The following is a 16,058-nucleotide window of genomic DNA, read 5'->3' as shown; positions in this document are numbered from 1 at the left end:
AAATATCTGCTGACGTGTAATCAGACAGAGCCTGGGCTTTGAAGCCTTAAGGGAGATTTTTTTAATTGACAAAATTAATTACCAAGATTAATCGGGAACAAATTTTTTGGTATGAAAGGACTGCCAATGCATACTTACACTGTAAATCCTGGCACAGACGGGATGAGATCTGTATTTCAAAATAACTTCTAAAACAATTACTAAGGTATGAGTCACCACCTTGAACTGAATATCCCAAACTGGCCCATTTAGTCTGTATGCAATACAATGTAACATGAGTCATGAGATCATCTTCGATCCTTTAAAGATTTTTACATACATACATATATATGTACACACACACATATAAAAACAACAGCTGTCGTGAAGTCAATTCTGACTCATGGTGATCCCATGTGTGTCAGAGTAGAACTGTGTTCCATAAAGTTTCCAATGGTTGATTTTTTGGAAGTAGACTGCCAGGCCTTTCTTCTGAGATGCCTCTGGGTGGATCTGAACCTCCAACCTTTTGGTTAGCAGCTGAGTGCATTAACTGTTTGCACCCAAGGACTCCACAGATCTATATATTATGTTGATAAGCTAGGTGATTATTATTAAGCTTTTAAGGCTGTATGATACAATTATTGACTAAGTAACCCAGAATAGAGATAGTTAACTCTTCTGGATACAGTACTTGGCTCTGTTTAGTCTGAACAAGACAATTTACAGCAGTAGAGAGGAGGAAAAAAGATGAGGAAGTAACATTTGCTACATGTTAAAAGTGCTATAGAAATCAAATGGATATATAGACGGTAACTGGTTTTAAAGATATATGGGGCCTCCAGATACCACTTGAAGGGCAACCTGGTGTAGTACAGCCAGGACTTGGAAGTCAGAGAGATCTGAGTTCAAAACTTGATTCTACAACTTAAAGATGTGAAAATTTGGAAAGAGGCTTAACTTCTCTAAGTTTCAGACTCCTTAACGGTAAGACAGGGGTAATATTATTTATTTCATCAGGTTCACATAAAGATTAAAACAGACTACATACATAAATATTAACGTATTCTCTCCTCAAACTTCTGAGTAGTACAAAACTGGAAGAAAGATAAATAAATAAAGGTCTTCCATCCTGAAGGTACTTTGAGAAAGAAAATAAACATTTTCAATTCTTCACATGGGACTATATCCCAAAACAAACAAACAAAATCCACAAGAGAGATGAAAACTAAGAAGTAATGATAAAATTCTAAAGATTCAACTAGTTCCACACACAAGAACTTTAAATATGGTGTATTAAGTGAGCTCCAAAGGACCAGACTAATGAAAATTTTCTCATCAACCCTATTGATGAGCTTTGGGATTAGTGGAATTTAAGGTGACTTGGTAACTCTACGTCTGTTAGGAAATTAAAAAAGAGTTTCTTGGTCACTCAACCAGTCGGACATTTCTGGGATTACTATATAAACAAATAAAATGCCCTCAAAAAAAGGAATGTCTATTTTAACACTGGTCTTAAGAAGCAAATCTTATTGGAAAAGAACTCTAATAACAGGAATATTGGCAAGATCACTAAGTCAGATGGAACTTCAGAACTGTAGGGAAATGGGGAAAGTATTATTTTGTTTTTATCGAAACTTGGTAGAGAGTGAAATAGTCATTCAGGTTCATAGCTCATTTGCTTCACAAGCTGAAGTCACGACACAAGAATAAAATTTCACATGTACAGATCCTGAGCTCATGAGTACTGAAAGGTTCAAAAGGCGGACTTGGGTTTCACAAGCTTTGTAAGCGATATATTTACACCATATGACTAAGAACATATTTATTCACGGAAAGCTTATGAGCCCAGGCTTCTGAAGCTGTCAAACTAGTAGAGAGGAGAATGTTTACACCTGTGAATGGTCACAAAAACTCGTAAAAGCTTTAAGAATAAAAATTTCTTTTCCAGATTAAAGCATGCAGAAACATATGCAAAATTCTACCAAGTGGGTTTTAGAATATTGATATGCGCAGTAATGCCATTCTCTTAAAGAGTGTGTGTGTGTGGCAGGAGTTCTAGACAATATTTGTTATTGTGGCAATGATCCTAAAATACTGATACATACAAGTTTAAACACATAGTTTCAGGAAAAGTTCACTATCAGTCAAAAAACGAAACAAAACAAAAATCAGATTTCTGCTCTGACACAAGCCCTTGAACTATATTAAGGAGGTTTTTTGTTCTGTTTTGTTTTGTTTTTTTAAGGGAAGTGGAAGGTGGGTGGGTGCTAGGGGAAAGTGAACTGATTTTGTTCTATGAGTTTTGCATGGAGAAGACATAATATCAGGGACTTAGTCTCTGTAAATATAGTATCTTAGAGCTGCAAGGCTAGAGAGTGACTTTACAATCTCCATTAAGTTATACATATTATGAAAAAAGTCCTATGATTAACTACCTAACCTGAATATTTCATACTGTATTTTACTCTTTCCTGTTAATTCTGTACTCAGATGGATACCAGCTTTTATATGTCAATACATAAAATAAAATGTCACTTAAGTCAATTAACTGCTAATACTAACAAAACTTTTTTTAATCTCATGACATTTGGAATATATGTGAATTTATTTATATAACCTACATTATATTACTTGCTTCCACAGGTTACACTGCACCACTCACCTTAAGGTATAAAAATTAAAATACTGCAAATCCTGATGGCCTTATTATACTTTCCCAAAGTTAAAGCCTGCCAAGAAAGGTTCAGAAAACAGGCGCTGATTTGATATGGAAAATTTAGCTCATTAAAGTCTTCTATAGTCTCATATCATATTTTTCAATATTATAGGGATGATTAACAAGGTTACAATTTTAGTGTAACTGAGCTTTAAATGGATGATCAACCTTTAGTCTCAGTTACCGCACAGATTTTTCCCCCCTTCCTCTTATAAACACCCTACTTGATTGATATTCAATTCTCAATTATATGAATTGAAATAACACAGCCTCCAACACTGAGAAGTCAATGGTATAGAAAAAAAAAACAAACCCTGAATTTCCTAATAAACAGAATCAGGAAAAAAACACAATTTTAAATATTCCATAGCTTCCTGCCTAGATTTTGCTCTTGTTTTAAACAACTCAAAATGACAGAAGCGTTCCTACTCAGAAAACCCTCATTTTACTTTTAAGAGTAGAACTCCAAATTGAGGAAGTGGGGAAGGGAGGTTGAATAGGCACATCTTTTAAAAATTTAATTCTCTGGTTACCTGATTAAAAAAAAAAAAAATCAAAACTTAAAACCTCGAATGCAATGCCAAAGAAAGTGTGCTGGTAATCAAAATCCTCAAAGATCCCTGATAGAATTATGACCTACAGATTATTAATACATCATCCATATTTGTGACATTACTTTGGAAAGTAGGTAATATTTCTTAAAGTCGGTAAACCAGCTCTAGAGTGAAAACACAAGGCCTGTACACAGCAAGAAAAATGTAATGTAAAACCCACAGATTTTTTTCTTTCTCTTTTTGGAAACTGTGCCTGGCACTGTACAGCTGTGGTCCTGCCTTCACCATTCCCTCTGTTTCCAGTCTTGCTAATTAAAAGGTTGATCACAGAACAACGCTCTTCTCATTAATTTCAGTGTTGCGATTGGGCAGGATCCCTGCTTATCCCACCTGATCTTTTCACACTGCTGAACTTAATGTGACAGGAGCCCGAAGATGGATTACCTGCTGCCATATTGCCCATCGCCTCCAATCAGGAGCTATCTATGTAAACTGATTGTTCTAATTTACTCTCATTATTTTTACAATATCAGGAGAAAATAACTCACACAGCTCACTGTCAAAGCCATGAAAATCAGCCATTAGTTAAACCCAGACACTGAGTGGCTTTATTAGAGGCACTGCAGTTTATTGATGTAGCTCTAGTCAAAGAAGGCAGCATTTGCTTCAGTAGAAGGAAATGTTTACACGAAAAGTAAATATTTATTGTAATAATACCCACAGCAACATGAAGTTTTGAAGAATTCTGTTTTTATTTCAGAAGCTTGGTTTTGACACAAATTTAACAGCAATAAAGTGGCTGGGTTGGCCTAAGAAAGTAGGTTAACGTTTAGTGTGTACCTGGTAGCATGAAAAATCTATTAACTGAAATCTATGAGTACTCTTCACCTCCTATATCTCGTATAAATAAGAAACCCTATTCTGTGACTACAAATGCTAATCAATAAATATTGGTTAATTTTATTTTGCTCTATGCAACAACAAATATTTTTCCAAAACAGAAATCTTATGACTGAGGGAACAAAATTATTTCTATAATGATCAAGCAGGATATTGTTGTAAATAGGACTGTATTCTTGAACAATGCAGGTTTTCAATAAGAAAAATTACTAAACCTTTTTTCAAAGATATTCAGTATATATTTCTGAATTGGAAAATAAGCAGCAGAGTAAAGCCAGCTAAGCAAACAGCAAGCTGGGTTCTAAGCCCTTCAGTAAGAGAAGGTTTCTTAAAGCAGAAGGCAGAACTCTGCTGAGAGGTTTGATATTCCATGACAAGTATCTTTAAAAGATTTGTTCTGGGCACAAAGAAAATATATTTTCATGTTGTAAAGAAAATGCTAAACTCTAGAATAAGAACAAATTTAAGTTTGGCCTTTCCAGGCTTGCCCGACTGTGAACATTTTGTGAGAATGTTAGCTAAATGCTTCCTGAACAGCATAGGGGGCGGGGGGAGGCTGAAGAAAGAAGACATAAATAATAGAAACCGATGTCCTTAAATAAAGGAATTTAACTAATCCACACACTCTTCCCTCCCCGCCTCTCCCCAACCCCCCACTTTAGTATTGGAAGGAAACATGGCTTCCTCCTGTTTTCTTTCTATACTAAGGGAAGAGTATGCCCTTCTTGCTGCTCCCCCTTTAATGACCACTTTTCTTTTTCTAAGAAACGTGTGCCATGCTTTTCTCCTTAAAATTCCTGCACTAAAAGACTGCACCATACTGCACTCCGCAAAACGTGCTGATGGCGCCAATTACAAGGAAGCCCCCAGCCGAAAGCTCCAGCCCCCACCATTCGGGCAGATTTATGCGGACTCTTGCCGACGTTATTACAAGTCAGAGTTTATTGGGAAATTGTTACATTATGCGGAGTGTCTAACAAATTGCTTATGCTGCTATAATTGGATTACAACAGCCGCTTGCTCCCACCGGTAAGATTAGGCAAGTAGGACTCCTGCCGATCTCTGAGCGTTAGCAGTAATTTTATTTGCCTTGCCTCTCTCTTTCCTAACAACATGCCTCTCTCCCTGCCAGCTGTCTGCTGAAAAGGCACAGGCTTGTTCCTTGGCCCTAACAATGCAATTACAGCCTCGCAGATCGCACTGTTTGTGCATTAAGTACAGAGCCAAAACGAGGCGAATTGATCGTTTGACTTTTGGAGAAGCCATGTGATCTCTCTGTGTGGGTGATCCGACATGCATCAGCAGGCAATACTGCAGTCAATTCTTGATGAAGAACTTTCTTCCTTCACCCCTCTTTCCCTTAACCTTTCCCTTTTCACTGAGGAAGACACTGACTGGGCTCATCTCATGCTAATCTAGATCAGTCCACAAAACAAACTCAATCTTATTAGCTCCCTGGCTCGATAGAAATGTGAATAGGTTCTAGCATCTTGAAGTGCCTCAGTCAGATGTATCAGTGGTTCCCAACAGTTAAACTGCTGCTGCTATCTAAAAAAAGGTTTATAAAGAGTTCACTGAGGAAAAGAAGTTTACAGAAACAATGCAGTTCAAAAGAACGACAGAAAGTTTTAGCTTTTGTCAAATAAAACTACCTTGGAATGGCTTTGCTATAAAGTTCTGTCTATATTCAAAGGCCATCAAGAAATCAGCTCTGAAATCCGTGTCCTGCCTTTCTCTGCAGATCTGCTCTGCTGGAAGATGCTGGCAGCCAACATGCAGAATCAATGCAGCTGAACTTCAGGCATCAAAACAGCCAGTATGATCCCCACTCAGGGCAAAGTTTTAAACATTTTGTTGACAGCTTTCACTTTGTTGTTTCTTTTTCTTGTATGATTAACAATGAGTGCGGGTAGCAAGGAGCCTGTGCAAGCAGTTACTCTGATTCTAGGGCATAATTCACAAAGATTCTGGGCTGGGGTCTGGACTTTTTTTTTCCTTCTTCTTCTTTTAATTAACTGTCTTCTTGTTTGGAAATGGCTTTGAATTCTACCAATTGTAATATAGACCAGGAAGCCTGTTTACACTTCCTCACCAATGGCATACGCTACTTAGGGTTCCTGAAGCTGATTACACAACAAACGTGTAGTCAATCTGCTGATCCATTTTGGTGTGCTATGTCTGTATTCTTAAATATCATGCACATCTAGAAAGAAATGTATTCTTGTATCCTTAACTGGACAAATGCACAAACTTTTATCTATAACAGGAGTCCTTGCTTCTATTATCAGTTCAAAGTGACCTTGGAAAAGTCACTTTACTATTTCTCAGAACTGCTCTGTAACTCTCATTAACATTCATTCAATTCATGTGGACATTTAAAGATGAAATAAAAAAATTATTTCTAAACTTCATTCCTGCCTTTTTGAAAAAGCAATAAGGCTAATGTGTAACATGTTACTCCAGAGTTTTTCCAACCACGTTGGCCTCAATGATATGGTTAAATCTGTATACTTTCACCACAAAGCTTATGTTTAGACCTGATAGAGGCGCCTGTGCGAAGAATGGACCATCTGACATGCTACTTGTGGAACAGTATATTAAAGAAACCTGTTAACATGTAGTTTAAAACTCAAAAGAAACTCTGAACAGCTGAAATGCCTTATAAATAGCACAGACCCAGAGGAAGTGCAAACGTCTGCATTGTGAATTGTAGATCTTAATTACCGACAATGGCTGGTACAGCAAGTAGCATGGAAAAAAAGTGAAACAGTTGCACTGTTCATGGTTGGCAATAATTCTTCAGGAAAATATTTACTATCAATCAGTTATGAGAAAAGGGACTCTGTGCTCGTAAAACAGCACGTTGCTTCTCATACCAGGACCATTTTGCTTCAGCATAATCTGAATTTAAACAGCTTGTTTCCTGCGGATATAATTTTGGAAATAAATAAAACAAGTCTTCTATCAAAATCTGGAGTGAGTGGAAAGTCACATTTTTCTGTCTCAGTCAGTTGCAAACGGATTATTAGTCTCAAGTAAAAAACGATAACAATAACAACAACAACAACTAAGATACAAAACATCTACAAAGGACTACTGAAGGTGTTTATTTCTGAATCACAAAGAGGCAGAACTATCTGGGCCAAGAATCTAGGCAGATGTGTACAAATAACTCAATCTGAACTGCGCGCGTGCGTGCGTGCGTGCGCGTGCGCGTGCGCGTGCGCGTGTGCGTGTGCGTGTGCGTGTGTGTGTGTGTGTGTGTGTGTGTGTAAAGGTAAATTAGGGAAAAGCCTGAAGCCTGAAACTAAAATTTTCAGTAATATTGACTAAATAAAAAAATAACATAAGAAATTAATGCTCTTCAGTTTTCCAGTTAGTTGTCTTCACCAATTAAAAAAACATCATGAAGGTTGACAATTAAGCAACACATAATTATGGATTTTAAAGACTAAGTTGACAGTCAATAATGACTGTCCATTTAAAGCTACAATAATGTTCATCATGTTCCAGACACAAATCACATGAACTACAGGGTTATAATTAGTAAGAAGAAAGGCTTTTGAAGAAAATAAAGAGACATTTCAATGGCTCTAAATATTATTTGGATTAAGTTATACTAATAAAATGACTCCCCTCCCATTTTTATTTTAAAATCTTATCTTAGGCCTCATTCTTCAAGTTAAAGGTTTAGAAGACTATTAACCTAGAGTGGCTACAGCGAAATCTTTTATTGTCTTTCAGCTTTGTTTTCTGGTATTCTAAAAAGGCTAATGTGAGACTAAGATATTTCTCGTAAAGAAGGGTCACGTGCAATGTTCTATAGGGATCCAAGCGTAATAACGCTGCTGTTTTTTAAGGGAATAACTGGTATTAATGTCTTCTCTAAAACTCACATAAACCGTATTCAATAAGATTTTGGATTGTAATTAGTATCTCCACCCAAACCAAAGTCACTTTTATTAGAATTCAGTTACTTTGAACTAGTCAGAGGGCAAAAATGGTTGATACCACTATATTATAGCTGCTCTCACCTGGAGATAGTTGGACATTCAAGGCCACATTGGAGAACAATCTGAATCAACAACAGACAACTGTACCAAGTGAAAAACCACTGCAGCCTTATCAAGTGTAGTAGATAAAACTATTCAGTTAGGGTTAAAGGTGAAGAACAAGAAATAGGGACAAGCTTACAGACCTACAAAAATAACGGCAAGTCATTACCTTTCAAAGATCAAGCAATAAATGAGGCCAGTGGAAACAGCACAGAATCATGAGACACTATATAGCACATGTAAATGAAAAGGGAAAACTCTTTCACTATTCCCGTGTTCTGGTACCTCACTGGTGGTTGCTGCAAGGAAGAAATTTTTCTAGCTACATGTTTTTGTTTGCCACTGCTCAACTGGTTATTGGCTCAAATCTGAAGCAGTGAACCAGAAGACAGGATGCAGGCCAGTAAAGGAAATCAGCAAGTTAGGTGAGTTCCAATAGGAAATGATAGAAGTCATTATTAAATTAGAGTATTTAAGGGAATGAAGAAAGGATATAGGTGTCACAAAAATGTTAAAATAAGCAAGAATGGGATGACAGGGTCACCATCTGGGAGCACGTGAAACAGACTGATGAGCAGCAATGAGCAAACTTATCTCCTCACCCAAGAGCATAAAAGAAATTATGCCATTGTGCCAGATGCCAGAAGATTTCTAACCATGCACCACTGAAGTACAAGGTGGGAGGAGGGAAAAAACACATCATACAGACACACACCAACATAACTATGCAGCTTAGAGATCCTGGCTTACAAAGTATGGAGAAAACAAAAGGAACAGATGCTCACTTGGCCAGCTCTCAATGAAACTCATTAAAATTGTCACCCTGTCCTTGGATCGGTGATCAGGCTAAGATTTTACCTTGTTTAGGCAGAAGTCACCGACTTGTGTTGAAACTGAGAGTACCATGGCCAAAAGGGAGAAATACTATTTTTAAAGGCCCAAATAAATGATCCCCCACCCCCACTCCATGCACAAATGCTAGATATAAAACAGGGTCAATTAACACTTGAGAGTTATGACTAAGTGACTGAAAAAATAAATATATGTAATTTACAGTACTCATGTTTTACAGCAAATTATTAAGACATTCTAATTTAAGAGACAGGTACCGACAAGCTCTTTTTTGTTTTTAAATAGACTTATTTTTTAGAGCAGTTTTTAGGTTCCCAGAAAATGGCACAGAAAGTACAGAGGTCCATATGGCCTCCTCCCCTCTAGACCCTGTTTTTCCTATTGTTAACATCTTGCATCCCTGTGAACACTATCTTCTTTAACTATAATTTTTAATAAGTTCTGACATTTCTTATATGGATCATACCAATGGTTATATTCTGTATGATATATTTTCAGTTGATAAGCTAGGCTCAAAGACTGCTGCATGTTTTATGAAATAAAACAAAAAATAAAAAATATCCCTACCCTTCAATGAAATAGGAATAGAAGGGAAATTCCTCATTATAATGAAAGGCATCTATACAAAACCAACAGCCAACATCATTCTCAACAGAGAGGAGATGAAAGCATTCCTCCTGAGAATGGGAACAAGACAAGGATGCCCTTTACCATCACTCTTATTTAACACTGTGCTGAAGTCCTAGCTAGAGCAATAAGGCAAGAAAAAGAAACAGTATCAAAATTGGAAAGGAAGAAGTAAAACTAACCCTATTTGTAGATGATATGATCCCATACATAGAGAATGCCAAAGATTCCAAAAGAAAACTACTGGAACTAATAAAAAGATTCAGCAGAGTAGCAGGATACATGATCAACACACAAAAATCAGTTGGATTCCTTTACACCAACAAAGAGGACTTTGAAAAGGAAATCAGGGAAATAATACCATTTACAATAACCCCTAAAAAGATAAAATACTTAGGAGTAAGTCTAACCAGGTACATGAAAGACCTATACAAAGAAAACTACAAAACACTATTCCAAGAAATCAAAAGAGACCTATGTAAATGGAAAAACATACTATGTTCATAGATAGGAAGACTCAACATTGTGAAAATGCCAATTCCACCCAAAGTGATCTACAGATATAATGCAATCCCGATCCAAATACCAACAGCATTCTTTAACGAGATGGAAAAACTCATCACCAACTTTATATGGAAAGGAAAGAGGTCCTGGATAAGCAATGCATTACTGAAGAAAAAGAACAAAGTAGGAGGTCTCATACTACCTGATCTCAGAAACTTCTATACAGCCACAGTAGTCAAAACAGCCTGGTACTGGTATAACAACAGACATATAGACCAGTGGAACAGAACTGGGAACCGAGATGTAAATCCATCCACCTATGGTCAGTTGATGTTTGACAAAGGACCAAAGTACACTAAATGGGGAAAAGACAGTCTTTTTAACAAATAGTGCTGGTAAAACTGGATGTCCATCTGTAAAAAAATGAAACAGGACCCATACCTCACACCATATGCAAAAACTAACTCAAAATGTGGCAAAGATCATGGAAGAAAAAACAGGGACAATACTAGGGCCCTAATACATGGCATAAATACAATACAAACCATAACTAACAATGCACAAACACAAGAAGATAAACTAGATAACTGGGAGCTCCTAAAAATTAAACGTTTATGCTTATCAAATGATTTCACCAAGAGTAAAAAGAGAATCTACAGACAAGGAAAAAAATTTTTGCTATGACATATTGGACAAGGGTCTAATCTCTAAAATCTATAGACTTCTTCAACACCGCCATAACAAAATAACAAATAATCCAACTTAAAAACAGGCAAAGGATATGAACAGACACTTCACCAAAGAAGACATTCAGGCAGCTAACAGACACATGAGAAAATGCTCGCCGTCATTAGTCATTACAGAAATACATAGCGAAACTACAATGAGATACTATCTCACCCTGACATTACTGGCATGAATTAAAAAAACAGAAAATAACAAATGTTGGAGAGGTCGAGGAATATTCTGCTCTTATGCACTGCTGACAGGAATGTAAAATGGTACAACCACTATGGAAAACGGTAAGGCGCCGCCTTAAAAAGCTAGAAATAGAAATACCACACGATCCAGCAATTCCACTCCTAGGAATATATCCTAGAAAATGAGTTGTCACACTAACAGACATATGCACACCCATGTTCACTGCAGCATTATTCACAATAGCAAAAAGATGGAAACAACCTAAGTGCCCATCAACAGATGAATGGATAAACAAACTGTGGTACATACACACAATGGAATACTATATAACCATTAAAAACAATGATGAATCCATGAAACGTCTCATAACATGGATGAATCTGGAAGGCATTATGCTGAGTGAAATAAGTCAATCAATAAGGACAATTACTGTATGAGACAGGTATTATAAAAACCCAAGAAAAGGTTTACACACAGAAAAAAAAAACTTTGATGGTTATAAGGGAAGGGGGGAACAGGGAGTGGAAATCACTAGCTAGTAGACAAGTGTTAATTTTGGTAAAGGGAAAAACAATACACAATACAGGAGAAGTCAGCACAACTTGACCAAGGCAAAGCTGTAGAAGCTTCCTAGACATATCCAAACACCTTGAGGGACTGAGTTACTGGGGCAGAGAGCAGGGAACCATGGTCTTGGGGGACATCTAGGTCAACTGACATAACATAGTTCTGAAAGAAAATGTTCTACGTCCCACTTGGGTGAGTAGCGTGTGGGGTCTTAAAAGCCTGCAAGTGGCCATCTAAGATACATCCATTGTTCCCATCACGTTTGGAGCAAAGGAGAATGAAGAAAATCAAAGACATAACGAAAATACTAGTGCAAAGGACTAATGGACTACAGGAACCACAGCGTCCACCAGCCTAAGCCCAGGAGAACTAGATGGCGACCAGCTACCACCACCGACAGCTCTGACAGGGATCACAATAGAGGGTCCCAGACAGAGCAGGAGAAAAATGTGGAATAAAACGCAAATTCACAAAAAAAGACCAGACTTACTGGTCTGACAGAGACTGGAGGAACCCCCAAGACTATGGCTTCCAGACACCTTGCAAACTCAGAACTGAAGCCACTCCCAGTACCTTTCAGCCGAAGATTAGACAGGCCTATAAAACAAATGACACACGTGAGGAACATGCCTCTTAGTTTAATCAAGTATCGAGATCAAATGGGTAACACCTGCCCAAAAGCAAAGAAAAGACAGCAGGAAGGGACAGGAAAACTGGACAACTGGACACAGAGAACCCAGAGTGGAAAGGGAAAGGGGGAAAGTGCCGACACACTGCAGGGACTGCAACCAATGTCACAAAACAATCTGTGTATAAATGTTTAAAGGAAAAACTAATTTGCACTGTAAACTTCCACCTAAAACACAATTAAAAAAAAAAAAAGAACCCCTTAATCATTTAAAAAAAAAAAAAATCCCTATCCTTGGATTTTTGTACCAGAAGATGAAGACAACAAACATGATACCAGTCCTGTCTCTAATAATAACAGTAGTAACTGAGGGCCTGGGTATATAATAGAATAGATCAAAGTAGTTAAAAGCTGAGAATGTTGTAACAGTGACAAATCTCTGAATGGTTACAAAGGCAATAATCTTATAGATATGCAAAGTAAAAATCTACAAACAAAGCCCATATTGGAATGTTATTTACTCATGGACTAATCAAATGGCTGGCATTTAAATTTAGGTCAAAGTTTCTGAGTATTGAGAGATATTAGGCAAATTTCAGTCACAGTTGATACGAAAAGCCTCAGATCTCTTAATATTTTAGATCATCTTTGTATCTAGGCTATAGAACGGCACATAATTATATATAAGAAAGACGTAGCTGATATGTATGACTAAACACACTTGTTCACTCAGATAAAGATTAACAAAAGCAATATTTCTATCAAAAGCCACTCAATACCCATAATAATAATGATATAGTAACTGGATTTTCTATAGCATATTTCACAATCCCTGTAACGGTATACTCTATACTTAATTGCATTTAAAAATCATGAACTTATAAAAACAATTGTATATTATCTTACACGAATCTTACTGATTTGTGACAATCCATAACTAGTGCTAAGTAACAAATGTGAATTTGTCTAAAGTGTGACCAGAATACATAATCAAAAGATTCTGCTGCAATTGAAGAGATGGAGAAATCAACTAGCAACCTTCTTTGGATAAAATGATTCCTGCTTATATTCTGTTCTTAAATATATAATCCTATAATACTCGTAATAGCGATACTGAGTAAAGGTGCCTACAGATAAAGCATTGTTGTCATGTGGTACAATATACATTGATGAGTAATATCACTTACTTTGGCCACACAATTTTCAGTCTTCATAGCAGTACTTGCTAGGCATACTGTTTCCTGGTTTAAGCAGAGTCTGGCACAGCTGTTGTAAGTCTGTAAAGAGAATTTTTTGGAAACAGGTTTGAATATTGAAATACTGCTACATAAACCAAAAACCAACCCCGCTGCTGTCAAGTTGATTCCGACTCAGTTTTCAAATTGTCTTATTTCTCAAAATCAACACACAAATAAACCATATCTGTAAATTTCAGATTTATGAGGGCTGAAGGACAAGGTAGGGAAGAGGAGGCAAAGAAAGTGAGAATCCACAAGAGTCACTGATATGACCATGAACAAGCATGAGAAAAGCAGTGGGGGGTACTGGCGATGTAGCTTTTTTTTTTTTTTAATGCAAAATTTAAGAACTTAGTTCTGTTTAAAATAGAGCCATTACTATCCTGAGAAAAGATCTATTTTTGCTTTTTCCCTCTTAAACCTTAAAAAAAAAAAAATCAAGACCTAAAAGTAGCAAGAAGACATGCTTCTTATTCAGAACAATGGATAAAATTTTTCCAATTACCCAGAAGAAAAAACCCAAAAACTAATCTAATCATGAAGTCTTTGAAGGAATACTGCAATGCAAGGATAAGTATATGAAGCATTCATTTTTGCTTTAAGAAGAAAAAAGAATAAACCAAAACTGAGGGCAGGACATAAAAAGAAGATAAATCAACATTTATCCAGATCTTAACAATCACTCCTTAAGTACATCTGGTAGTCTGTTTAGAAGATGAATTAAAATAGAACAAAGCACAGAAAATGGATTAAAATGCACTGGTTATACTTTATGGTAAGCAAACTCATTATTAATAACTGGCCAATACATTAATAAAAATAAAATGTTTCCTTTTAATCTTAAGCTTTTACTGAATATAAAGCATGGTTCTCAAACTTTAGTGCGAATCAGAATCATTTGCGGGGGTTCTGAGAATTTGCATTTTTAACAAATTGGCAATTGATGTTAATGCTGCTAGTCTGGGGACCACACTTTGAGAATCACTAATATAAATATTTGTGTTGGAATTAAGGAGAAAAATCTTAAGACTTGGATAATCTCTTAAACCAACAATAGGAAACAATCAACTTTCTAAAATTTTGAGATAATTTTAGATTTACAGAAAAGTTGTATAAATAGTAAAGACTTCTGTCTATCCTTCTACCCAGCTTCTTCTTATGTTAATGTCTTACATAACCAAAGAACATTTATCAAAACTAAGAAATTAAACTTGGTACAATACCATTAACTATAATGTACAGAATTTATTCGAGTTTCACCAGTTTTCCCACTAACATCCATTTTCTTTTTTGGTTCAGGATCTACTCCAGGATTCCATACTGCGTTTAGTTCTCATGTCTCCTTAGTCTCTAATCCGTGACACTCCCTCAGTCTTTCCTGTCTTTCATGACTCTGCTATTTCTGAAGAGTATTAATCAGTTAAACTATAGAATTCCCCCCTCAGTTTGGGTTTGTATGATTTTTTTCATGACTAAATTGAGGTTATACATTATTGGGAAGTATACCACAGAGGTGATGTGCCTTTCCCAACATATCCGATCAGGAAGTATGTATATCTGGTGATGTTAACCTTGATCACTTGACTAATGTCGTGCCTGCCAAGATTCTCTCTAATAAACATTATTTTTCTCTTAGGAGTTACTAAATATGTTAAGAAAAATATTTTTAGACTATACATTCTGTTTCTGCTTAAACATTTGTGCACTAATTTTAGCATCCATTGGTAAATCTTGCCTATGGTAATTTTTACCATGATGTTCTAATGGTAATGTTTTATCTCCCTCATTCTATCTACACTTAAAATTTGAAGTCTTCTAGAAAGAACAGTTGTGATTTCTCCTCCTATTTGTTTATTTATTCATTTATCTATTTACATCAGTATGAACTCATGATATTTATTTTAAATAATTCATCTGGACAACTTTCATTCTCTATAAACACAATAGGTAGATAAAAATAGGATTTAAGAAAAAAATGGGGGAGGAGGGAAAGTCAGTAGAGATATATACTTCCCCATCAATATTACAAAATTAGTTTTCTATTTAAACAAGTTGAATTTTCAAAAATTCATCTACTTGTGAAAAGATTAGTCCAAAGGACTAATGGACAACAGCTACCAAAGCCTCCACCAGACAGAGTCCAGTACTTAGAGGGTGCCCGGCTACCACCACTGACTGCTCTGACCGGGGTCACAACAGAGGGTTCTGGACAGAGCTAGAGAAGGATGTAGAACAAAATTTACTGGCCTAAAAGAGACTGGAGAAACCCCAAGAGTATGGCCCCCAGACACCCTTTTAGCTCAGTGGTGAAGTCACTTCCGAGGTTCACCGTTCAGCTGGGGATTGGACAGCCCCATAAAACAAAACGGGACTAATGAGGCACAGCAGTCCAGGGACAAGGACTAGAAGGCGCAAGGGGACAGGAAAGCTGGTGATAGGGAACCCAAGGTTGAGTAAGGATAGTGTTGATGTAGGGCAACATGTGTACTAACTGTTTAATGAGAAACTATTTTG

At 36.6% G+C, this 16,058-nt stretch overlaps 1 protein-coding gene across 2 annotated transcripts in view; it reads right to left on the bottom strand.

Annotated features, from left to right (window-relative positions):
• The window catches only part of BTRC (beta-transducin repeat containing E3 ubiquitin protein ligase), a 189,321-nt gene that overhangs the window by 69,048 nt on the left and 104,215 nt on the right, over positions 1-16,058 (bottom strand). For both annotated transcript variants that reach the window (XM_004370049.2, XM_004370048.2), the window contains one exon: positions 13,494-13,583. In XM_004370049.2, the coding sequence (XP_004370106.1) occupies positions 13,494-13,583 (90 nt within the window). The remainder of the gene's footprint in view (positions 1-13,493; positions 13,584-16,058) is intronic.

This window comes from Trichechus manatus, unplaced genomic scaffold (assembly GCF_000243295.1).
Source record: "Trichechus manatus latirostris isolate Lorelei unplaced genomic scaffold, TriManLat1.0 scaffold00007, whole genome shotgun sequence".
Taxonomy (NCBI): Eukaryota; Metazoa; Chordata; class Mammalia; order Sirenia; family Trichechidae; genus Trichechus; species Trichechus manatus.
The sequence above is the reverse complement of the archived record's forward strand: the minus strand, read 5'-3'. Positions and strand labels throughout refer to the sequence as shown.